Below are 27,482 nucleotides of genomic sequence, written 5' to 3'. Positions count from 1 at the left end.
TTTCCTTCTCCAGCTCATTTTAAAGATGAGGAAACCAAGTCAAATAGGGTTAAGTGACTTGCCTAGGGTCACATAGCTAGTAAGTGTCTGAGGCTAGATTTGAACTCAGGAAGAGGAGTCTTCCAGATTTTCAGGTCCAGCAAACTAGCCATTTGTACCACATAGCTGCCCAGCAAATATATCCAGTCTTATCAAAACAAATTCCCACACTATGTCCAAAAATGTATGTATCAAGTAGGGGATGCAGCAGATAAAATACTAGTCCTGGAGTAAAGAAGATGAGCCTTAGACTCTTACTAATTGTGTGACCCTTGTTAAGTAACTTAACTTCTACCTGTCTCAGTTTCCTCACCTGTAAAATAAGTATAATATAACTCCCAATGATTCTGTGAGGATAAATTCAGATTATATGTATATATGATTATACCTATATAAACTATATCAGATTGTTTTCCACCTTGGGGAGGGGGAAATTTTGGAACTCAAAATCTTGCAAAAATGAATGTTGAAAACTATCTTTACATGTAATTGGGAAAAAATACTATTAAGAAAAAAATTTGTCTACTTCTGAGAGGAGAAGATTGAAGTCCTCCACTATTACAGTACTACTATCTATTTCTACTTATAATCCATTTAACTTTCCTTTTAAAAATTTGGTTGCAATATATTTGGTGCTTATAGGTTTGGTATTTGTGTTGCTTCATCATCTATGGTACCTTTTATCATAATGTAGTTTCCTAATTTACCTTTTAACTGAATCTATTTTAGCTTTTTTAAAAAGGTTACATATGTGTGCGTTTATATACATACACGCACACACACAATTGCATAGTAGGTGCTTAATGTTTGCTCCCTTCAAGCTTCCCCTATTCTTTATGACCCAGAACAAATACAAACTCTGCTCTTCATCCTTCCCTGATCTCCCCACAAAGCAACGATTCTTCTCCACTTGGACAACAATGAATGAATGAATTAGAAAGCATTTATTAAGCTCTTGCTATGTTCCAAGCACTGTGCTAAGTCCCAGAGATACAAAGACAATACAAAAGCAATCTTTGCTTTCAAAGAGCTTACATTCTAATAAATAATACATGTGTAAATAAAGGTGGTCACAAGATACAAAGGTGACAGGTTATTTTGGGAAGAGAAGCACCAGAATCTGAGTTCCTCAGAAGGTGGCATTTGAGACCAGGAATCCAAGGGGGACAAGTCAAAATATGGGGGATGGTCAGTACAAAGGCAGAGAGAGAGAAAGAGAGAGAGAGAGAAGGGGGAAGGTTGTGTCAGGAACAGTAAGCAGGTCAGGATAGACCAATAGACCAACCATAGAATGCAACAGGAAAGGTAGGAGAGGGCCAGGTTGAGAACAAAACACAAACCAGTATATGTGCATCTCCCATTCATGTATCACAGCATCACAGATTTAGAATTGGGAGGCAATGCACCTGTAGGTCTTCTGAACTTGCACTTGGAGTCAGTTACCACAGGTTCTAGGTACTCTTTAGAACCTAGAACTCCTAAAACTACAACTCACAAGCACCTTTCAATTGTCAGTCAACGAACAAAAGCTATTTACTGAAATGACCTGGTAAGAAAAGTCATCTTTCCTGGGGTACACTTTTCCACAAATACAGGTGGCAGTAGCTGCACACTACCTGTAGTCTCAACCTCTTCTGACTTCTGGAGTGCAACTTTGCACTCCACATAGGAAGGATGCATCACAGGAACCACATGGGACATTTTTTTTCCTTCAACCAATAGTAGGACCCATCAAGAAATCTCTCTTTAGAAAAGAGGCGTCAAACACACCACAACAGAGTGTTGTCCAAACAAGATCAAACTGGACTAGGGAATTTAACAAAACAAATAAAAATACAATAGAACATAACGTTCCTGTGGTTTCTTTATGTCACCATGCAACCTGCATAGATCCTTGTGTCCTACTGAGTGTCCCCAATTCTACTTGAGTCTGATATTACTGCTCTAGAAGATCCAACCCCAGGAACTCCCAAACTCAAGAAATCTGAAACTTGGGAGTTGATGACATGACATCTCTCAAAGTGGGTGCCATCCTAGAAATCTTACTGGCTGGGAGGTTTGGTTATAAGGTTATGCTTTCTATGGAAGTCAAATGCCCCTCTCCTTTACAAGGAAGTTGGGGCTCAGGCAATGATGTCCTTGAATTCCCCTCTCAGTCAGCATGCATCTCATGTAACATTTTGTATTAGTTGTAATATTTTGTATTACATGTATGACACATGCACATGTCATGTCTCCTGCCTCCTCTCTGGATCCTGTGAGCTACATACAGCCATGAACCATGTTTCATTTAATCTCCTCTAGCACCTAGAATACCCTAACCTGAGTATTAATAGAAAGATGGACATAAGAAGAATTTAGTCATTCTTCTCTCTCAAGGCAACTAACACTACTGTAACTAGTGACAAAATCTGACACTTTGTCTTTGATGTAGAATAACCTTTTTGTTTTACTTTATGTCAGTGGGTATAAGTTGAGGGCACCTAGGTGGTGCAGTAGATACAAAACTGGCCATGCAGTCAAGAAGATCTGAGTTCAAATCCTTAGATACCTACTGTGTGATCTTGGGCAAGTCACTAAACCTCTTTGCTTCAGTTTTCTTACCTGTAAAATGAGGGTAATAATTGCATGTACTTCCTGGGGGAGTTATGAGGATCAAATGAGATACTCTTCATTAAAAAGTTAACAGAGCACCTGGAATATAGTAGGCACCAAATAAATGCTACTTATAATAATAATTATTAAGTCATCATGGAAGAAGATTTTTGGTGCAATGTTCCTGGGATCTGTGCTAGACACTGATCTGTTTAATATTTTAACTAATGGCTTAAAGGTGTACATGCCATACTCATCAAATTTGCAGCTGATACAAATGTGGCAGGGGCAGTAAATCACAGAAAGGATTCCAAAAGATCTCAACTTCCAACAGCATTGGGCCAAATTGACTATGATGAAATAATGGAAAATTTTACAGTTGAGTTCAAAATATCAACTGCATAAGTACAAAGTAGAGGTATGGCTAGAAATAGATCATAAGAAAACCATCTGGAATTCTAATGGATGACAGGCTCATGAAGGAGTCAAAGAGTGTAAGGGCAGCCAAAACAGAAAATTCAGTCTTATGGGTTACATTAGGAGAGAAATAAGACTAGGAGTGAGAGTATTGCAAATGTGCACATTAGTCAGAATACATTTAGAATTCTGTCATAGGATTTGCATACCCTATTTTAGGAAAGACATTGATAATCTTAAGGAGCCTGAAGGAAAGCAACCTAAATGGTGAACTGTGTGTTAGTTCATGTTATGTGAGGATAAACTGAAGTTATTTTATCTGAAGAATTGAAAACAGACTATCTATCATAGCTGACTTCAAGCATATGATGGTTTCTCACAGGCAGGAAGGATTTGGATTGTTCTCTTGGGCCCAGAGAGTATAAGTAGGAAAAAGGGATGGAAGTTGCAAAGAGGCAAATTTAGGCTTGATATAAGGAAAAACTTCCTAATATATAAAAGTGGAGCTGACTCCTTTAAGAACCAGTGGCTTCCTCCTCCTTAAAGAACAAAGGCTGGATGAGGATGTGTATGGTATACAGGGCAATCTTGTTCAGATAAAGTTTGGACTGAATGTTCTCTGAGATCCCCTCAAACTCTGAAACTTTGTGATTTTGTGTATCTTTTTCTTCTTTTATGTAATTTTTTTCAAACCATCATTTCAATATAACAAATGCACAGTTAATCTTTATTATGAATTCTCTCAGGAACTGTGAATTTTATTCATAAAGAATCTGATCAGCATTATCTGATAATTTCTAAGATTTTTTTCCTCGAGCTGAAGCTTTCTTTTTTTTTAATTTTTTTTTTTTACAGGGCAATGAGGGTTAAGTGACTTGCCCAAGGTCACACAGCTAGTGTCAAGTGTCTGAGGCCAGATTTGAACTCAGGTCCTCCTCAATCCAGGGCCCATGCTTTATCCACTGTGCCACCTGGCTGTCCCCCATAGCTGAAGTTTCCTGGAAAAAAATTGTTTAATTCTTTACAACAATTTTCTTATATGCAAAAGCCTGATTCAGGGTGTTTGCATTCCAACATTCATTATATTTAACAAGTTCCTCTCTTTAGTATGAAGTGTCTTATGGGCCTTTTATTCAAAAGTCTGCACACATTCATTATCCAGAATGTATTTTCAGTATGTATAAACAATATGTAAAACTCTGATGCATAACAACTATTGCTTTACAATATTCTGTGAATTTCATGCACCTCTGGGAGCATTAAGTCATGTTCTTTAAGATTTCAATCAAGTTTTCTACACTCAATACACTAAAAAGGTTTCTTATGAGCCTTTAGTTTTCTTGTGTATATTACAATTTCCCTTTCTGCAAAAGGCTTTCACACTCACTTAAGTTCTTAAGATTTTTTCCCATTATGATTTCACATCATACTGCATAAGTCTTGACTCAAACATAAAGCCTCTCCTGCATTCATTATATTTAAACAGGTCTCTCTCCAGAATGAATTGCCTTGTGTGTTTCAAATCTGGAACTGGTACAGAAGTCTTTCCCACATTCATTACATTTATAGGGTTTTTCCCCAGTGTGGACTCTTCGATGTCTTGAAAGCTTTTGACTACTGTTAAAGGCTTTCCAACACACATTACATTTATAGGGCTTTTCTCCAGTATGGAGTCTTTGATGCTGAGTTAGGTAGCTATTACTGCTGAAGGCTTTCCCACATTTATTACATTTATAGGGCTTCTCTCCAGTATGAGTTCTTTGGTGTCGTAACAAATTTTGATTATTGTTGAATGCTTTCCCACACTCATTACATTTGTAGGGTTTCTCTCCAGTATGAATTACCTGATGTTGCATAAGGGATGAACTTTGCCTGAAGGCCTTCCCACATTCATTACAATTATAGGGTTTTTCTCCAGTATGAATTTTCTGATGTTGCATAAGTGATGAACTTTGTCTAAAGGCTTTGCCACATTCCTTACATTTATAAGGTTTCTCTCCAGTATGAATTCTTTGATGTTCAATGAGATAGCTGTTACTGTTGAAGGCTTTGCCACATGTATTACATTTGTAGGGTTTCTCTCCAGTATGGATTCTTTGATGAAGAGTGAGCTTTTGATGGCTGCTAAAGGCTTTTCCACATTCATTACATGTATAGACCTTCCCTCCAGTATGGATTCGTTGATGTTGAATTAGGTAGCTATTACAGATGAAGGCTTTTCCACATTCGTTACATTTGTAGGGTTTCTCTCCAGTATGAATTCTTTGATGTTGAATTAGGTAGCTATTACTACTGAAGACTTTCCCACATTCGTTACATTTATAGGGGTTTTCTCCAGGATGGATTTTTTGATGCTGCATTAGGTTATTATTACTGATGAAGACTTTTCCACATTCGTTGCATTTATAGGGCTTCCCTCCAGGATGGATTTTTTGATGGAGATTTAAGTAGCTACTGCTACTGAACGCTTTTCCACATTCATTACATTTATAGGGTTTCCCTCCAATATGAATTCTTTGATGTCGTGATAGCTGTTGATTGCTGATAAAGGCTTTCCCACATTCATTACATTCAAAAGGCTTCTCACCTGTATGAATCTTTTTATGTGTTTCAACATGTCCCATCTGCCTGAAGGTTTTTCCACATTCATTACAGCTATAAGGCTTCTCTCCAGTATGGATTCTTTTATGTTGTGACAGTTGTTTATTACTAATAAAAATTTTCCCACATTCATTACATTTATACAGTTTCTCACCTGTATGAATTCTATGATGCTGAATTAGGTAGCTATTACTGCTGAAAGCTTTCCCGCATTCATAACATTTATAGGGCTTCCCTCCGGCATGGATTCTTTGATGCTGAATTAGATAACTATTACTCATAAAGCCTTTTGCACACTGATTACATTTGAAGGGTTTCACTCCAGTATGAATTTTTTTATGTTGAATTAGATAGCTATTGCTGCTGAAGGCCTTTCCACATTCATTACATTTGAAGGGTTTCACTCCAGTATGAATTTTTTTATGTTTGCTTAGGTAGTGTTTATTGCTGAAAGTTTTCCCACACTCATTACAACCAAATGATCTTTCTCTAGTATGAATTAACTTATGTTTAATAAATTGTGATTCCTGGAAGAATGCTTTCCCACAATGATTACACTTATAGGGCATATCCCTAGTATGGATTTTTTTATGTTGGTCTAAATAGTATTTTTTACTGAAAGCTTTCAAACACACATTACAGTCATAAGGCTTCTGTCCAGCATGAATCATCTTATGGATTTTAAGGTTTCGCTTCTGCTTAAAGGCTATGCCACAATCATTACATAAATAGGATTTCTCTCCACTATGAATTTTCTTATGTACAAAAAGGTTTTTCCAGGAGCTAAAGACTTTTTCACATTCTTTGCATTTATAGGGCTTCTCTTCAGTATGAGTTGTTTGATTTGCACTTAGGTATTGTCTACTGTGGCCAGCTTTCCCATGTTCATCAAATTCAAAAATTTTATCCTCATCACTTTGAGATTCAGGAAACTGTGAACTGATGCTGAAGCTTTTGCCAACTTCATCATGTTTAGAGAGTCTTCCCTGAGTATATGTCTGATGGAAATACATATGTTTTGAATTGTGAATGAAGGGCTTCTTGCATTTATTATGCTCAGATAGTTTCTCTGTTAAGCAGATTTGATTATGTTCACTTGGGTCTGAAAACAGATTCAAGCTCTTCCCAAGGTCGTCATACTCATGGACACAGTTTTTTTTCAGTAATTTTCTGTTTTGCAGCGAGGATTGATTCCAGACTGCCTTTCAGTCCAAATGTATTATGTTCAGGAAGAAAATCTGGTGGGGAGGGAAAGGTTAAAAGGTGTCGATATTCAATGCTCAATGACAAAATTAAATTAATTCATACCAAATTCTAGATTCTGTCACATTCATGAAGAAGAGTGAACATTAATCTGGTACAGGAAGAACATTCTTTATATAATCTTTTTTTTTTTTTGTGGGGCACTGAGGGTTAAGTGACTTGCCCAGGGTCACGCAGCTAGCAAGTGTCAAGTATCTGAGGCTGGATTTGAACTCCAGTCCTCCTGAATCCAGGACTTTATGCACTGTGCCACCTAGCTGCCCCAATAAGACATCTTTATGGACAAGGGATACATCTTTTTCTGAGGCTGTAGGGAAATATAAGGACAGGAAGATCAGGAGAATATAAGATGAAGAAGTAGCTAAAGAAGAACAACCACAATCCTCCAGAGCTTTGGGGGTCTTTTAGGATCAGGTCCTACTGACATCCTTACTGACTAGCTATGGTGCAGCTTGCAACCTTATACAAACATCTCCCTGATTTTTATAAACTCACCCACATAAATGCCTTTTAGGACTTCTCCCACTGGCAGCCACGGTGCTTCTCTTCTCTCCAACTGAGAAATCAGAAGTGGTTTGGAATCTAGAAGCTCTTGATCATGAGGAAACTTTTGGAAAGATGCTGAGAATGAAGAAATGTTTAAGAATTCAATCTTAACCTCTTTCTCTTTAGGAAAATAGAGAGCAGGCTAGGAAAGGACCTCTTAAGCATGCACTCTCTCTCTCTCTCCATATATATATATATATATGTAATTTAAGATTCTAAATGTGGATTCTAATCTGTTCCCCCAGTTTGGGGGAAACTGACTAAAAATCACTGATAAAACGAGTTTAGGTTTTTAAGGGTTTATTGGAAAATAGAAAGAAAAAAGATTGAGAACAGAATTCTAACAGCCTGGCATTCCTATCTTTCCTCAAATTTCCTGTGAAGTCCTCTGCCGCCACCACCATCAAGTCAGGAAGCCAAAAAACCCCAGCGCTCTCTGCACAGGCTCCCTTTCCTCCTTCCTGTCTCCTCCCAGACCATAGGAGGCTCCTCAAGTTGATTGGCTGGTAGCCTTGATAGACAGCACCCATGAGCAAACGTCATTTCCTGATGCCAAGGAAAAGTCACAATGCCTCTGAGGCATTTTCCTCATGGTGGAACTTTCCCACAGCAAGTCTCCAGTAGGTGGCGTCATTCCAATCATTACATATATATATATATATACACACACACTATAGTTCAATAGTATCAAGTATGGAAGATAACTGACAGGGTCTGAGTTAGGTTAAACACAATTAGTTTATTTCAGCACATTCCCTACAAAAACTGTAATAATATTCCATGTCTCCAAAGAGCTACTGGAATAGGGACTTGAGTGGAGAAGTTTTTGTCTTTTCTGAGCAAAATGTAGGCAAAGTATAGCTTTAGAAACAGCATAATAAAGCTGCTGATTTCCAGTTTTAAAAAGCCAAGGCCTTTCCTCTGGAGAGGGATCAGGAAACACTTTGCCTCTTCACACCAAAGGATTTAGGGCACTTTCTACATTATATGCATTCATGAGAAACCTCTGAACACCATGTAGAACTCAGTAAATCACTTGAGAAATCCCAAAACTGTTAGGAAATGAGAATGTAAAGTCACCTTGATGGTCAGACAATTCATGAGAGAAAAGCTATCCTTACCAAGGATAACAAAGTTCTCATAGTTTTCAATCATCACATCCCAGAAAAGGTCCTTCTCTGCAGGATCCAACAAGCTCCATTCCTCTTGGGTGAAGTCTACAACCACATCTTGCAATGTCAATAATTTCTGAAATAGTCAAAAACATTCCCATACATTCAAGGACCATTCTTTGTGTGAAACATGAGGAAGACATAAAATTGGCTGAACCTAAAGTGAGTAGTTCCCACAGAATCAAAAAATTGGAGTATCCCATGTCAAGTATTTCTTAAGAATTTATTTACCATTATTGAAAATTAAATATACTTTAACCTGCCCATCTCCTACAAAAAATAATAAACAGATCAGAGAAATTAATTTTATATCTCCTACAATTTGTTTTCATACTTGTCCTCCTACCAAAAAAAAAAATAGATCAGAGAACACAAGTCTCCTACCAGAAAACAGATCAGAGAACATGACTAAAAACCACATCAGAGAACATAATGTCTCCTAGAGGATAAACCAGATCAGAGACAGACAGAAAAACATAATACCAATTTAATTTGTCCCAAGAAGAAAGAAAACATGATCAGGTAGGAGACCCACCCCCTCCTCAGAAAGAGCTCAACAACTCCCCCTTTCTAGGGGGTTTTAAGGTTTCTTTGCTCACTTGTTACAGAATAACTTCATTAGCATAAAGCAAATCAACCCAAAGCAAATACTACAAATGTGAATCAGTTAAACAATACAAATCAGTTTAACAGCTCAGCTTAAAGCAGGTGCCATGGTTAGATTATGTGGAAACAGGAAGCATATTATCAAAGACAAGGAAGTCTATATAGTTGATCAGGAGAACAATAAGATCTATTTACTTTATTGGGAAAGAAGATTGTGAATAAGAATTTCAAAGGGCTATTTAAGTGACTTGCCCAAGGTCATACCGCTCTTAGGCATCAGAGGCTATACTTGTTTTTGTTTTGTTTTGTTTTTGTTTTTGCAGGGCAATGAGGGTTAAGTGACTTGCCCAGAGTCACACAGCTAGTAAGTGTCAAGTGTCTGAGGCTGGATTTGAACTCAGGTCCTCCTGAATTCAAGGCCAGTGCTTTATCCACTGCACTGCCTAGCTGCCCCTCAAAGGGGTATTTACATTTGTTCATTCTCTTGGGGAAAGTAAATATGGACTGCCTGGTTTCAGTTTGAAGTCTGAGCAAAAGGCATTTTGCTCCTATTAATCCAGGGTCTCATAAAATCCATTTGGATAATAAGACAGCTCCATCAAATATAGGTGATCTATATGTTCATATTAAAACCATGTTCTCCACTTTGAATTAGACTTTATAAATTATAGATCATTTTCATTTATTGGTCAAAGTCAACCTTACAAATTATTCTGCACAATGAGTCCCAAGCAAAACTTTCAAGTTACTCTTTTAAAATTTTTCTCTTTATTCAATTAACATTTATTTCTTATCCCCACCTCTCTTACCATTGAAAAAGAAAAAAAGAAAAGAAATCCACCAAAATATGCATAGTCAAGCAAAATAAATTCCCACAATAGCCATGTATTATAATATTTGATGATATAACCATTTCCCTGCTTTGAACTCTCATAGCAAATTTCTATTATCTGGGTAGGCAAACAGTAGAAATTTGCCATTGTAATAATGGATCTATTAGTAGACTAATACTATGGCCTCTGAATCACTGTAATAAGCTGCAAGAAGGAAAGATTTTGCTGTTTTAATCTGAATTTGTAGTCATTCCATGGTCTAAATAAGAGTTAAATCAGTGCTTAAACTTGTCATATGTTTACGAGTTAGTTCCTGAAGTATCTCTGTTTCAGAATGATATGAGACAAAGGTAGAGAAGCTTATGAAACAGAGATGTGAATCTATTAAGTTGCAAGGTTAAAGTCAGGAACCTCTTTCATTTTCTAAGGAAGAGGGTTTCAATACAGTCAACTATGTTAGTAGAGAATAGTAACCTATGAGCTATCCTGTGTTACCTTAATGAGAAATCTGATTTTACTTATGTTTGTTATTTAATCTAGGATTAGAACCTGTGTGTAGGACATATCCTGAAATACATGAAAACTACTTATGAGTCACCCTAAAGATGTTCCCATTGTCTAAAGGGATTCTGAGAGTAGTAGTCTATGTTCATATCCATTTGAACATGGTTAATAACTGAATGTTTTACTATAGACAACATTTCATATAAGTTGTGCCCTGTATACAATTTGGGATTATTATATTTATACATATCACCCCAAGTCTTTTGTTGTTTGTTATTAAGCATCTTAAAGAAAAATCACTTGTGTAATGTTGAACCTTGGAATGAAAAAGCATATACTTACCTTGAGTACTGGTTACATCAAGATAAGCTGTAATTTTTCATGATTAGTGTTACCAATGTGAAATTATAGTCAATACTTATTATCAAGGAAATGTGATCCTTGAGAGTTGAATCTACCTGAAGTTCTGATTATTGTAACTTGCTTTTTAAGACCTTATGTGGCTGTAACATATTGTTCTGAGTCTGACTCCCTTTGTTCCTTTTATCTGTAAGGTCTACTTAGTAAAGGGATTGCCCCCTTTGCTTTTGTCAGAGCAATGTTTGATTTGTCAAAGCAATCTTTCCCTTTTCCCCTCACATTGTTTCTCCTCATAAGCTCCATTGTTAGAAACCCTTGATGAAGTGCTTGTCATAGCAGTTTGTGATTCATTAAGGAGACTATGTCTTTCAACAGAATCAAATGAAGGAATGAGAAAAATTATTATTAATAACCATTGATTTGGGGAGATCTAGAGTGTTCTCCCCTTTTCCTAAAACCCTTATTTCAAGGCTCAGCCTCTGAAGGACAAGACTGATGATAATAGATAGCATTAACATTTGCCTCAATCTAGGTACTGGTACCCCACCCAACCTTATAAGGAATTTAACATATGGTGAAACTCAGGCCCATTGTGTTCTACTCTGGCTCAGATGGTCGATATACTGCAGATCCTTTGACTAGATTCACCTGAAGTTGGTGGTGATTTGTAAGTAAATGACATGATCAAAGTCAACTCCCCTAGCCCCTCATTAGAACAGGTCCACATCTCATTTTAATTTTCATTCTCTTTTATTAACTGTTAATCAGAGTTGATTGCTACACTCAGGTACACCCACTTTCAAGGGCATATAAACTAAGTCCACTGCCATGATTTGTCTTTGATCCAAGAGAGATGGCAAAACAACCACACCTTCAACTATTTAATTAATTAAATATACTAGCATTATTAATAAAACAATCAATTAACCAGAAACCATCTCTTGAACTTTTTAGACATCATACATGATTGTGAAGATAGTCTTACTCTAGAAAAGCATTTCTTCAATGCTTTCAATGTTATGTTGTCTTCATCATGGAGTTCTTTGCATTTTTATCTTGAATATACTTTTATATAGTTTAATAACACTATTATTTTCTTTTTTTGGTTTGTTTGTTTGTTTTTTAGTGAGGAAATTGGGGTTAAGTGACTTGCCCAGGGTCACACAGCTAGTAAGTGTCAAGTGTCTGAGGCCGGATTTGAACTCAGGTACTCCTGACTCCAGGGCCGGTGCTTTATCCACTGCGCCACCTAGCTGCCCCAACACTATTATTTTCATTACAAAAAGAGAGTAATGAAGACTTGAAAGCTATGTTTCCAGGTTTAAGAGCTAAAGATGTGATTTAATGTGAAAATAACTTTCCCCAAAGACACATACACAGAGTGATGCATTGGAACCATTAAGTTAACTTTTTCAGTGCACTCTTCTTACTTTTGGTAAAAAAACAAACAAAAAAACCCCCATGGAAGCCCAAAATATACTATTGTGGTGCTCCTAGCTCACTCTGTAGTATATGCTTATGTTCTTTGCTAATTCCTCAAAGACCTTTATTTGTTTGGGGGGTTTTTTGGGGTTTTTTTGTTTTTTTCACTTCTTTGCAGTATATCTATACTACAGTAGATTCACTCCTGGATAGTTTAGGCATTTTGTAGTTATTCTGAATTGGACTTCCCTTTTTATTATTACCTCCTGAATTTTATAATAATTACACTAAAATGTTGTTGACTTTTGTGGGTAAGTTTATTCTGTAACAATTTTGCAAAGTTATTTTCCTAAAACCAGGTCTGATCATGTTACTACCACCCATCCCACACTCAATAAACTCCAATAGCTCCCTTTCACCTCCAGGAACAAATACAAAATGTTCTATTTGGCCTTCAAAGCCCCTCTTAACCCAGCCCCCTCCTACCTTTCCAGTCTTCTTATGCCTACTCTCTGACATGTATTCTGTGGTAAAATAATGGAGTTTGGCAGACGCCTAGGGGTCTCACCTGAATGACCTAGTACTGATTTAGGGATGATTGGATATGGGCCACACCTGGCCTGCCCTTAGTGACATATACTGCTGATGTCAGCAGGGAAACCACTCTCCGATCGAGTTTGAAGGACCTCCCTTTTGGGGGAGGGAGAGTAAACGCTCACTGAGGGGAGCTCAGTCATTTCCGGTCAGGTGAGCTTCCAGGAGTGTACGAGAGTGAGTTTTTTCCTGGCGGTTTTGTCCTGTGGGCCTTGGCTGCACAGCTGTCTCCCATTGAAACTACAGACCCCAGGTGGGTGAGTTAATAAAACTAGCCCGGCTCTTTGAATTAGCTGAGCTGGAAGCAAGTTTGGGGGTTATATAGGCTTTTGTTAGAGTTAGGGGGATTATCCAATTTTTTCTTTTTCTCTATTCCCTTGTTCTTGACTTTATTAATTTCACCTTTGCTGTGTATTTTATTCCCATTAATAAAACCTGATTCGTTTGTGAAAAAGAGGCTGTTAAGCTCCTTTCTTATTGGCCTGGGAGAAATAACTAAAAAGGCAGTTCGGAGGGGAGGGAACTTCATCTTTTGCCTGTTTTTATGCATTTACCAGGCCAACTAGGTGGCACAGTGGATAAAGCACTGGCCCTGAAGTTGGGAGGACTTGAGTTCAAATCTGACCTCAGATACTTACTAGCTGTGTGACCCTGGGCCAAGTCTCTTAACCCCAACTGCTTAAACATCCAGGGTCATCTTCAGTCATCCTCATTTATATCTTGCCACTGGACTCAGAAGGCTCTGGAGGAGAGAGTGAGGTTGGTGACCTTGCACACTCTCCCTCACTTCAATCCAGCTGAAGGACAAACAACAGCACTAACCACAGTGCCTGGCACACAACAGGTGCTTAATACATGTTTATCGATTATCTGTCTGAATGGGACACATTACTTCTCAGTACCTCAGACAGCTCACACATCATATTTGGTTTACATATTTCTTAAGATATAGTCCAATCTTGAACATACTTCCAGAAAATTAATGATAAAGAATGTTACTCACCCCCTGAGAGGGAGGTGAGGACTAAATATGTAGAATGAGACACAAATTGTTGGGCCTGGCCAATGCAGTTATTTGTTTTGCTTGACTAGGCACCTTTGTTACCAGTGTTCTGTTTTATCTTTTCTCCACTGGGGGAGGAGGGGGGCAGCAGGGCAGAGGGTAAAGATAGGAGGGAGAGAAAATAGATTTTTGTTGATTGAAAAAAAATAAAATATTTTTTAAAAGATATGACCTCTACGAGCCCTATATCAGACATAAGGAGAGTTAAAGTCTTCCAAGGAAGAACAATTGATGGTTAGATCCCTGAATATGATTTGCTGAAAGGAGTTAAAGTGAATGAAAAGTATCTACACTTTTAGGAATGAAACTGTATTTCAGGAGAGAGAAAACAAAATAACTCACCTGGGACAAGGCTGTTAGGCGCTCAGACGCCATTCTTTTTGCCACCTTGATTCTCACTTTTTGGTCAGTCTTGAAAAGCCAAAACTGGAAGAAGGAGAAATACATCAAGTAGAAGATCAATTTTATCTTGCATTTCCTAAACTCAGCAAGATATAACTATAAGCACTCAACCTAGGAATCAGTTCCATGGTCCTCTACAGAGACAAAAATCAAGCCTACCCAAGAACAAACTTACATTTACCTAAAATAAAAAGGAAAAGCCACAGATATTAGTGCCTGAGACCTGGATTCTAAGCTGGTATGTCTAACAAGTTCTGAGAGACAAGGATCCAGGAGAGGGAATTAGTTGACATGAGTTAAATTTACAAAAATTCTTTCTACATTCTTCATTGATATTGAGTATGCAAACCAAGCTCTCTATGGCTCTACCACCTCTTTACTGAATTAAGGAAAATATTGCCATTCCCCTCTATTCCTCACAGTATATGCACAAAATTAATTTGTTGAAATCTTTAGAGAAAACTTTGTGACACTAATGCTCTGTTGCTGGAGTTACAAACTGGTTCAACCATTCTGGAAAACAATTTGGAACTATGCCCAAAAGTCTATAAAACCTTCTGACCCAGAAATATCAGTACTAGATTTGTATCCTAATGATATAAAAGAAAAGGGAAAAGAATCTATTTGTAAAAAAATATTTATAGCAACTCTTTTTGTGATGACAAAGATTTTGAGATTGAGATAATGCCCATCAATTGGGGAATGGCTGAACAAGTTGAGGTAAATGAGTGCGATAGAATAGTATCATGCTATAAGAAATAATGAGTAGGGTGGTTTCAGGAAAACCTGGGAAGTGGTACATGAACTAATGCAAAGTGAAGTGAACAGAACCAAGAGAACATTGTACACAGTAACAGCAATATTGTAACAATGATCAACCTCAAAAGATATAGCTACTCTGATAAAGACAATGATCCAAGGCTAGCCCAAAGGAACCATGATGAAAAAAAGCAATTTACCTCCAGAAAAAGAACTGATGAGTTCTAAGTGCAGACTGAAGCATACTTTTTTCACATTCTTTATTTTTCTTGTTTATTCCTGTGTGTTATTGCCATTTGCAACATGCTAATATGGAAATTTGCATGATTTCACACGTATAACTGATATCACATTGCTTGCCTTTTCAAGGGACAGGGAGTGAACAGGAGGGAGGCAGAGAATTTGGAACTCAATTTTTTTTTTAAGTGAGGCAATTGGGGTTAAGTGACTTGCCCAGGGTCACACAGCTAGTAAGTGTTAAGTGTCTGAGGCTGGATTTGAACTCACTTACTCCTGACTCTAGGAACGGTGCTCTATCCACTGCACCACCTAGCTGCCCCTCAACATTTTTTAAAAATGAATATTAACATTTTAAAATATAATTGGGAAATAGTGAAATAAATAAAATATACATACCAAAAAAAAAACAAAAAAGAAAAGTTTGTGACAGGATAGGAAAATAAATTACAAAAATGGCTAATGGGGAATTGACACCCCCTCCATACACTTTTCAACTTTCTTTTGTGTGTCTTCCTCCATTAGAGTGAAAGTTTCTTGAGGCCCAGAGATTAGCATGGTGCCTGGCCCACAGGAAATCCTTAATTAATATTTATTGATTGCCTGAAGTATGAGGATAGTAGGAAGGTACAAAACTACTTTTCAAAAGTTCAGATCACAAAGCCCAAAAGTACTAGAAGATTTTAAAATTGGGAATGCTGAGATACTTACTGCCTGTGATCTATGAAAGACTATGGGATATCAATAATTAAATTCTGGTTTCTAAAATATACAGAGAATTGACATAAATGTATTGTATCAAAAACTGTACTGTAATAGATAAGTGGTCTACGAAGACCAACAAGCTGTTTAAAAAAAAAATACGAGGGGGGCAGCTAGGTGGCGCAGTGGATAAAGCACCGGCCCTGGATTCAGGAGTACCTGAGTTCAAATCCGGCCTCAGACACTTGACACTTACTAGCTGTGTGACCCTGGGCAAGTCACTTAACCCCCACTGCCTTGCAAAAAAAAAAATACGAACCTCAAAAGGCCACATAAAACATAGTCTAAATTACTAAAAAAAGAAATAAAAGCACACAAAATAAACTGGAAAAAATAACAAAACATGGGAATAATATTAGGTAGCATCTGCATATCACTTTAAGGTCTGCAAAATATTTAACATATATTATTTCATCTAATCCTCCAACCAACCTGAGTTCAATCAGTGTTAGGAGAGCTGCAGGACAGGGTACTGATGGGGGTGCTATGAAATAGCCTAACCATTGTGAATTTCAATTTGGAATTATGTAAGAAAAGTAATTCAAGTGTTCATACTCTGTGACTCAAGAGTCAAATTACTCAGCAGAAAGTCAAGTATGTGACCCAAGTATTCAGAGAGACAAAAGTCCAATATATAAAAAAAAATATGACACATAGGACAGATTCAAAGTGATCTGCCAAGACTTGTAGGAAGTGGAGAGTAAAATGGGCAAAGCCATGAGAACAAATTGTATAACTACAGTAATATAAAGGAAAATAATTTAAGACTTCAATTTCCTGTAAATAATTTTATTCTTCTAGAACTGCTTCTATCACGTTTTGTTAAAGGGTGCATACTACACATTTCTGTGAAAAGTATAAGATCTGGGTAGCTAGGTGGTACAGTGGATAAAGCACTGGCCCTGGATTCAGGAGGACCTGAGTTCAAATCCGGCCTCAGACACTTGACACTTACTAGCTGTGTGACCCTGGGCAAGTTACTTAACCCCAACTGCCACACAAAAAAAAAAAAGAAAAGAAAAGAAAAAAGAAAAGTATAAGATCTGAAGAGCTTAAAAAGGACTTTAAAATCAAATAAGAGAGATTGAAGAAAAATTGGAAGAAAATAAGAACAATACAGGAAAACCAAAAAAATTTATGAAAAGTCAGTCAACCAATTGGAAAAATGAGATCCAAAAACTTAAGGAAGAAAATAACTCCTTAAAAACTAGAATTGGGCAAGGGGAAGTTAATGACATTGTAAGACACCAAGAAATAATAAAACAAAATCAAAAGAATGCAAAAATAGGAGATAATGTGAAACACCTCATTAGAAAAGCAATTCATCTAGAGAAAAGAGCAGGAAAGTTATGTTTACTTTTTAAAAGAGTCGAGATAAGATAGTACAAGATATTATCCAAGAAAATTGTCCTTATGTTCTAAAACAAAAGTGTAAAATAAAAATAGAAAAAAAAGTCACTAATCACTACCTGAAAAAGATGTCAAGATGAAAACTCAAGGGGATATCATAGCCAAGTTCCAAAGCTCCCAAGTTAAGGAGAAAATACTTCAAGTAAAAAGAAAGAAAAAAATAATAATTTAAATACTGTGGAACAACAGTCAGAACAACACAAGATCTAGTAGCTTCTACATTAAAGGACTGAAAAGCTTAGAACACTATATTTTGAAGAGCAAAATAGCTGGGTTTTCAACCAAGAATAACTTACCCAGCAAAGCTGAGTATAATCCTGACTGGGAGAAAAAAATGGACATTTAATAAAGTGAAAGACATTCAGGTATTTGTGGAAAAAAAAAAAACCAGAACACAAAAGAAAAATTGACATATAAGATCTAGGAGAAACATAAAGTAAACATTAAAGACCAATTATAAAGGACTCAATAAGGCCAAACTATTTACTTTTTATATGGGAAAATGTTATCTGTATTCTTAAGAATGTTATCATTAGGGGCAGCTAGGTGGCACAGTAGATAGAGCACCGGCCCTGGAGTCAGGAGAACCTGAGTTCAAATCCAGCCTCAGACACTTGACACTTATTAGCTGTGTGACCTTGGGCAAGTCACTTAACCCCAATTGCCTCACCAAAAAAAAAAAAAAATGTTATCATTACTTGGGTAGTTTGTAAGAGCATACATAGATGGAAAGCTTGGGGCTGAGTTGAGTGTAATGAGATGATTCTAAAAAAATAAAATTGGGTAGGGAGAGGTAAAATGGAACATTAATCTCACACAAAAGAGGCATAAATAGAAGAACTACAGTGCAAGCAGGTGGGGGTAGAAAGCTGGTAGAGTTAAAAGGAAATAATACATACTCTAGAAGGGTATACATCTTCCAAATATATAAAAGAAACAGAAAGGCTAGGGGATAGGATAAGGGAGAGGCTTTTAAAAGAAGTATAAATCACGTACTAGCTGTGTGACCTTGGGCAAGTCACTTAACCATCATTGCCCCACCCAAAAAAAAAAAGAAAGAAAGAAAGAAAGAAATATAAATCAAGAAGTAGGAGGGTGGGGAAGAGGATAAGGGATAGCATTTTTAAAAGGATGTGGATTAGGGAGGTCATGGTCAGAAGTAAAGTAGACTGTGAGGAGGGATAAGGTAAAAGAGAGAGTAAGAAGAGTAACAAAGAAGAAAAATAGATTGGAGGGAAATACATAAATAGTAATTATAATTTTGAATGTGAATGGAATGAACACATCCATAAAATGAAAATAGATAGCAGAATGGATTAAGATCAGAAATCAGAATCCAACAATATATAGTTTAAAAATGAGATACACACATAGTTAAGATAAAGGGCTGGAGTAGAATTTATTATGCTTCCAAAAAGCAGGGGAGCAATCATGATCTCAGACAAATTTAAAGCCAAAATCAATTTAATTAAAAGAGATAAAAAGGGAAACTACATTACAATACAAATTATCATAGAAAATAAAGCAATACCAATACTAAACTTACATGTACCAAATGCTATAGCATCTAAATTTTTAAAGGAAAAGTTAAATAATTTACAGGTAGAAATAGAAATTAATATTATAATGGGGTGAGACTTTATCCTTTCCCTCTCAAAATTACATAACTCTAACCAAAAAATAAATAACAAAGAAGTTAAGGAAGTGAATAGAATCTTAGATAAGCTAACTATGATAGATATCTAGAGAGAACTGAATGGGAATAGAAAGGAATGCACTTTTTTTCTTAGTGGTACAAGGTACCTTTATAAAAACACCATATATTCGGCCATAAAAATTTTATAGCTAAATGGAAAAAAGCAGAAATATGAAATATATCCTTTTCAGATAATAATGCAATAAAATTATATTCAATCCAAGGGACCATGGAAACACAGATTAAAAACTAATTGGAAACTAGCAACTTAATCTAAAAGGATAGAACAAATTATAGAAACAATAATTTCACTAAAGAGAATTACATTAATGAGACAACACAGCAAAACCTATGGATGAGCAAAAGCAGCAGAGGAAATTTTCTCTCTCTAAACATTTATATCAAGAAAATAGAGAAAGAAAACAATGAACTAGGTATGTGATTTTTTTAAAAACTAGAAAAAGAACAAATTAAAAATCCTCAGTTAAACACCAAATTGGAAATCTTAAAAAATTAAAGGTGAGATTAATAAAACTGAGTCTAAGAAAGAATTAATAAATAAAACTAGTTTGTTCTGTGGGGGGAAAAAAACAGATAAACCATTAGTTAACAGGATTTTTTTTTTAAAAGAGAAGAAAATCAAAATCACTAGTAATAAAAATAAAAAGGGGGAAATCTCACCAGTGAAGATGAAATTTTTAAAATTATAAGGAGTGGAGGCAGCTAGATGGCGCAGTGGATAGAGCACCGGCCCTGGAGTCAGGAGTACCTGAGTTCAAATCCGGCCTCAGACACTTAACACTTACTAACTGTGTGACCCTGGGCAAGTCACTTAACCCCAATTGCCTCACTGAAAAAAAAAATTATAAGGAGTTATTTTGCCCAACTAAATGCCAATAAAATTAACAATTTAAGTAAAATGGAAAAATATTTATAAAAATAATAAACTGCCTAGATTAACAGAAAATAGAAGATCTAAATAAACATATTTTAGAAAAAGAAATTGAACAGGTCATAAATGAGATTCCTAAGAAAAAAACATCAGGAGCAAATGGATTTACAAGTGAATCCTACCAAACATTTATAGATCAACTAATTCCAATATCGAATAAATCTGAAATGACAGGCAAAGAAGGAGTCCTATCAAGCTCCTTTTATGAAACAAATATGATACTGATACCTAAACCAGGAAGAGAAAAAAACAAAGAAAGAAAATTAGATTTTCATTAAATGAATGTGGATGCAAAAATCCTAAATAAAATATTAGCTAGGAGACTACAACAATATATTCAAAGATTATACATTGTCACCAAGTGGAATTTATACCAGGAATGCAGAGATAGTTTATTATAAGGAAAATTGTTAAGATAATTGATTATATCAATAACAAAAGTTTTAAAAAACATATATCCAAAGATGCAGGGAAAAGCTTGTGATAAAAGACAACACTCATTCCTATTAAAAACCTTTGAAAGCATAGGTATAAAGGAATTTTCCCTTAAAATGATAAGAAACAACTACCTAAAACCATCAGCAAACATTATCTGTAATGGGGATAAGGTTTAGAAATCTTCCCAAAAAGATTAGGAGTGAAACTAGGATGCTCATTGTCACCAATAATGTATCAGAATGGGCAATGAGGTGATAAACTGTCCTTTTTGTAGAAATTACAAGGATATCCTTGGAAAATCCTAAAGATTCAACTAAAAGGTTAGTGAAAACTAATTTTAGCAAAGTTGCAGGATATTAAAAACCCCACATAAATCATCAGCATTTCTATATATCACCAACAAAACCCTGCAAGAAGAGACAGTAAGAGATACCCCATTTAAAATAATTCTACACAGTATAAAATACCTGGAGTATACTTACCAAAAAACCCCAGGGAACTACATGAATATAATTATAGAACACTTTAAAAATTTTTTTAAATAAAGTCAGATTGAAATCTTAATTATTAGAGGGTAGGCAGAGCCAATATAATAAAAATATCAATTTTGCCTAATCTATTTATTCAATGCCATCCCAATTAAATTACCAAAAGCTAATTTTATTGAGATAAAAACATAACTTAATTCATTTGGAAGAACAAAAGGTCAAGAATATAAAAGGAATCATTTTTAAAATGTAAAGGAACATTTAGTAATACCAGATACTCAAATCAACTACAAAAGATGACCTATTAAGGAAGATGCTAATTCACATCCGAAGAGTTGATAAAGTGATGTATAGTCTGGTTTACACACAAAACAACATACATATATATGTATGTATATGTATATACATATATACATACACACATACATATATGTCTAATGGTAGTCTTCTCTAGAGTGGGGTAGGAAGGGAGAAAAAAAGTATAGAGGAGATAACAAAGAAGCAGAGAAAAGCAGGGTAACTTTGAAAATGAACTACAGAATTAATTATATGGTTTTTCAAAAACGTAAATAATGTGAAATGGAAATTCATGGTTTGATATTGAATCCTCTTTTTATGTTTTGCTGTATATATGGAAGTGTTCTTTGTCTTTTTTGCATTAAGTTCAATATGAATTTTTTTAAATTTCTTTAGAAAATATAAGATCTACTTCTCTTTGACTTTTTAAAAATGGTATGATCATCAATATTCAGGCCACATACCAATTTCAAATTTACTATGGAATCTTATATTATGTTAGCCCAAATCTATGTCTTCTTTCCAGTTATCCCAGAAGTTGTCAAATAAGTTCTTTCCTAAACCATTTATATCTTTAGATTGGTTACTAAGTTCAATTATTTCTGATTTTCCTTTATTAAAACTGTTCAATGAGGTATAGAATAAAGCATATATTTTTTAGACACAGGACTATGTGTCAATTTTCTTACTTGATAATACTTAGTTGTTAAAGGGCATAGATTATATTGGGAGCACCTGGTCAGTAGTGACCAAAAAAGAAAAAAGCATCATATGTTATATATACACACATATATTTAAGATACATGGTGAGAGAATAAAGTTAATACAGGGACACAAACAAGCAGTACAGTTTTGCTGCAACCATTCCAAATTTAAGCCAAAAATAATAAAAATTATACCTAACAAGTTCAGAGCTTTATTACAGTCTCCTATCTTGCTCTTTATGTAGTGAAATGTTCATGTTTATTGATGTTTAAGTTCATAATGAAAAAGATATCATTTTTAAACAATACATGCATGTCATGTAACCATATACATATAACACAAAATGAAAGAATAAACTAAGTTCACCTTCAAGGATCTGAGGAATATTAATAGTTGCCATTTATATGTATGTATATATATACACATATGTAAATATGTATATTCATATTTAAGGGTTAAAAGTACTCTGCACACCTTACTTAATTTGGTCTTCCAAAAAACCCCTATGATTCAGGTGCCATTATCATACTCATTGTCAAATGAAAAAATGAGGCTATTTAATATAGATAATATATAATTATAACAAATTATATATTACAGCATATAGCAATACTATATAAGCACCTTGAATATATAAAAATTACATGTTTATTTACATACAATTGGTGTCCCATGAGTTTGTTTTATACATTTTAAAACATGGTTCAGAGGGTATAGACATCATCAGAATGCTCAAGGGATCAAGGACACAAAAAAGGATTAGGAACCCTGGTCACAGAAAAAGGCTTTAGGATTGTACCTGATGTACTTATACTGCCAAAAGCACATAGTAAATGTATGAAGAAGGATTTGATTTCCAAATTTTGACCAGCTTGAAAGAAAACAGACCAAAAAGAATTACTGAAAAGGAAGACTAAATAAAATGGAAAAGAGAACCCTAGTCATCATCTCAGCCAATCCCCTTATTTTAGAGGATGTAGCCTAAAAAGCTTAAATGATCTTTTCATAAAGCAGAGGTCTGACCAGGTTGCATCCCTCCTCAATGAACTCCAAAGCTTCCATATCGCCTTTGGGATCAAATATAAACTCTTGACCCCAAACTAACCATTGCAACCAATGCCACCCCAAACTCCCTTTCCTATACTCTATGGTCAAGCCAGACTGGCCTTGCTCCTCACCCCTATTCATCTCCTGTCTCTATGTCATCTGTAACTGAGATATAGTCCTGCCTCATCTTTGCTTCTTAGAATCAAAACTGAACTTTAATGCCACCATCTGCATGAAACTTTTATTGATGTCTCCTGTGCCCACAACCAAAAATTACCTTGTATTTATCTTGAATATATTTGTGTTTATGCATTAAGCATGTCACCCATGACAAATATAAGTGTTCTCCCAGGGAAAGTAAGTACCCTGAAGGTAGGGACTATATAATTTTTATCAGTGTATCTCTAGCATCTGTTATACATCAAGTACTTAATAAATGCTAGTAGATTCATACATGAAGAAGACAGTGAAGTAGCAGAACCAGGATTCAAACCAGGTCTTCTGAATCCAAATAAGATCCTCTTTCCACTGGGCCATGGTGATGAGGGTGAAAATCAGGGCTATACTTGTATTTGTTTAAACACAGAGCCCTCTGAAAAAAATGTATCTATTTACATGAATAAATTTGTGATAAATTTTACTGAAATAAAGATGTGTCACACAATTTACAAACAATAATGAAATATATAATACTCTTTATTGTAAATTCCATATAGCCATTTGTTTCTCAGGGAATGTTTTCACTGATTTTTGCCAATCCTTGTATCATTACTCAACCTATGCTTGCTACCTTGTAATGACAAACGTAGTTGAGCACCAATACACTCTTTTCCCAAACTTATTGTAATTATATCTGATATGTTATCTGTATGCACTCTCATACAAATGATATTCATTAGGGGCAGCTAGGTGGCGCAGTGGATAAAGCACCGGCCCTGGAGTCAGGAGGACCTGAGTTCAAACCCGGCCTCAGACACTTGACACTTACTAGCTGTGTGACCCTGGGCAAGTCACTTAACCCCAATTGCCTGACCTAAAAAAAAAAAATGATATTCATTAAACTGAAACCTCTTTTTCTCTTTAGCACTAATGACTGCAATAGTTTATCTCTTTAGTTTTCTGTATAGTGGCAGGGATTAGAACAATGTTTCTACATTACATACAAAAGCCTGAAAATTCTTTAAAATTAATTTCATGTTTTAAAGTTTTACTCTAATGATACTTTTTTCATCAGTTATTTGGAGTTGTTCATAAGATCAAGAAGATGGGGGCACCTAGGTGGAATAATGGAGGGCACTGGCCCTGGATTCAGGAGGACCTGAGTTCAAATCTGGCCTCAGACACTTTGACACACACTAGCTGTGTGACCCTGGGCAAATCACTTAACTCTCATTGCCCTGCCCCCCCCCCCCAAAAAAAGTTGTTTTAATTTTCATTTCTCTCATTAATAGTGATCTTGAGCATTTTTTTCATATGATTATAGATAGCTTTGATTTATTTGTCTGAAAACTGCCTCTTTAGTTCCTTTGACCATTTATCAACTGGGGAATGACTTCTATTTTTATAAATTTACTCAGTTCTCTATATAGTTGAGAAATGAGGCCTTTATCAGAGATACTGGTTTCAAAAATTCTTTCCCAGTTTTTGTTTCCCCTTATAATCTTGGTTACATTAGTTTTGTCTGTACAAAAATTTTTTTTAATTTTATATAATCAAAATTATCTATTTTACATTTTGTTTTGCTCTATTTTACTTCATCCTAAATTCTTCCTCTGTTCATAAATCTGATAAATTATCCCATGCTCTCTAATTTGATTATGGTATCAACCTTTATAATGTTAAATCATGTACCTATTTGACCTTATTTTAGTATAAGGTGTGAGATGTTGATCTATACCTAGTTTCTGCCATAATATTTTCCAGTGTTCCCAGCAGTTTTTATCAAATGAAGTTTTTGTTCCAAAAGCCTTAGATCTTTGGGATTTATCATATACTAGATTACCAGTCATTTACTATAGTGTAATATCTACCTGTTCTATTCAAATGAGCCACCTCTCTCATTTCTTAGGCAGTACCAGATTGTTTTGACAATTACTGCTTTAAAATACAGTTTTAGTTCTGGTATTGCTAGACCACCTTCTATTTTTTTTTCATTGATTCCTTGATATTCTTGAGCTTTTGTTTTTTCCAGATGAATCGTGTTATTTTTCTAAATCTGTAAAATATTTTTGATAATTTGGTTGGTATAGCACTAAATAAATAAACTTAGGGAGGACTGTCATTTTTATTATATTGGTTCAACCTACCCATGAGCAATTAATATTTTTTCCAATTGTTTAGATCTGACTTTGTGTGAAGTGTTTTATAGTTGGGTTCATATAGTTCCTGGGTTTGTCTTAGCAAGTAGACTCCCAGGTTTTTTATATCGTTTACAGTTATTTTAAATGGAATTTATCTGTTGTTGCTGCAATTTGTTAGTAATATATAGAAATGCTGATTTATATGGGTTTATTTTGTATCCTGCAACTTTGCTAAAGTTGTTGAAATAATCTTAAATAAAAATGTTAACAAAAATTTTTAAGACAGTCAGTCATTAATGAAAAGTCTTGGTAAGAAATGAGTGTTAGCTAATCACTTTGCCAAACTAGAAAACAGAAAAATGCATATCTAATGCAGGATGTGTGTCTCATGGGGCAGTAACTGCTGGTAAACTGCATGCCACCCATTCTTGCCCCGATACTGGATCAGTTTTAAACATTCTGATTTCTTGTTCTTTAGCTACTGTTTCTAGCTCAGCTTATTAGATTAGTGATATACAGAATAAATTGTATCCAGAAATATTTTAACTTGTCTTAGTTCAGACAACTGTCGAGTAATAATTGTCCTTGACTTAAAGCAGCCTAAAAATAATTTTAATAACTTTGTAGCTATTCTTGATTCAGCACCATCTGAACAAAATGGAATTAGGTTCACTTTCGAATTTTGTTATTAAAACCACAATCATTTAAAATAAACAATAACACATTCAAAGTACACTTTGCTGCAGGGGGCAGCTAGGTGGTGCAGTGGATAAAGCACTAGCCCTGGATTCTGGAGGACTTGAATAAAATCCAGCCTCAAACACTTGACGTATACTAGCTGTGTGACCTTGGGCAAGTCACTTAACCCTCACTGTCCCGTCCCGTCCCCCCCATAAAAAAGTACACTCTGCTGGCTTGCCACCAATTCTTTAAAGTAACACATAACATTACTTGTTATGATTGGACTCAGCACTGGTTGTGTTTCACAGGGTTCACAGAATTCCTGGGCATTTTTCAATGGTCTCCTGGGGCTGGTACAACCTATCAAGAAGGTACTAATGAGGGGTTCTAGATCTGGGGTCTATGGACCCCCGCCCAAGGGCCCATAGAAAGATTTCAGGGCATCTAGCACTTTGGATGGAAAAAACGTCCATTAAAATTCAGTTGGTTTCCGATGTGTTTTTGGTTGGTGTAGTTAAAAAACATGATTCTGAGCAGGGTCATCAGACTGTCCCAAGGGATCCAGGACACACAACGGGGATGGGAGCCCCGGCCAAAGGCAAGGTCTCCAGGACTGTGGCTGACCCGTATTCACTAAAGCCTTTACTCGCGTGATCTCCTCTGAACAACCCAGGGAAGTCAGCAGTCTTACTGGAGAAGGAGGTTCGGGGCCCCCCGGCCTCGCACTCAGCTGGTCCCGACCCCCAAGCACCTCACTGGGCGGGGAGAGGCAGGCTCGAGGGAGGAGGCCGAGAGGGGAACAGAAGGAGGCCCGGCTGGGGGGGCTCTCATTCCGTCCCCAGCACCTGCCGCACGTGGGACCCGGGGCGACTCACCTGCGATACCTGGGGCGGCCTAGGCCACACCCCCAGCTCACCTCCCCCATCCCTTTCCGGGCGCGGGGGTCCGGACCTGGTGCGCCACCCCTACCCCCCAACCCTGCCACACGCACACGCCCTGCGCGGTCCCCGCCCCTTGTCTTCCGCCACGGAGTCCCCGAGCCCCTCCCCCGCAGCCCTGAGGGAGAGGAAGAAGGGTACCCAGCCAGGTCTTTGTCCGAAGGACCAGAGCCTTGGGGAGGGGGCGGGGGAGGAGCTAGAAGGGCAGAAGGGAGAGCGGAGGCGCAGGCAGACATGCGGGCTTGCACTCCCACCGTCACGCTCACACTCACTCACAATCACTCACCCGCTGCAAAAAAAAAAAGGACAGGCAAGAATCCCTACATTCCCGGAACTGCGCCTGCGCATATTCAGG

At 36.4% G+C, this 27,482-nt stretch overlaps 1 protein-coding gene across 1 annotated transcript; it reads right to left on the bottom strand.

Moving 5' to 3' along the window:
- LOC122743653 (zinc finger protein 345-like) lies at positions 1–27,482 on the bottom strand. The gene is made up of 5 exons (XM_043988756.1): positions 27,414–27,482; positions 14,358–14,441; positions 8,583–8,709; positions 7,411–7,536; positions 1–6,890 (listed from the first exon to the last, which is right to left on the bottom strand). The coding sequence occupies exon 5, from the start codon at positions 6,663–6,665 to the stop codon at positions 4,530–4,532; it is 2,136 nt and encodes a 711-aa protein (XP_043844691.1). The 5' UTR covers positions 6,666–6,890; positions 7,411–7,536; positions 8,583–8,709; positions 14,358–14,441; positions 27,414–27,482; the 3' UTR covers positions 1–4,529.

Source organism: Dromiciops gliroides, chromosome 2 (genome assembly GCF_019393635.1).
Source record: "Dromiciops gliroides isolate mDroGli1 chromosome 2, mDroGli1.pri, whole genome shotgun sequence".
Lineage (NCBI taxonomy): Eukaryota > Metazoa > Chordata > Mammalia > Microbiotheria > Microbiotheriidae > Dromiciops > Dromiciops gliroides.
This window is presented reverse-complemented; position numbering and strand designations above follow the sequence as displayed.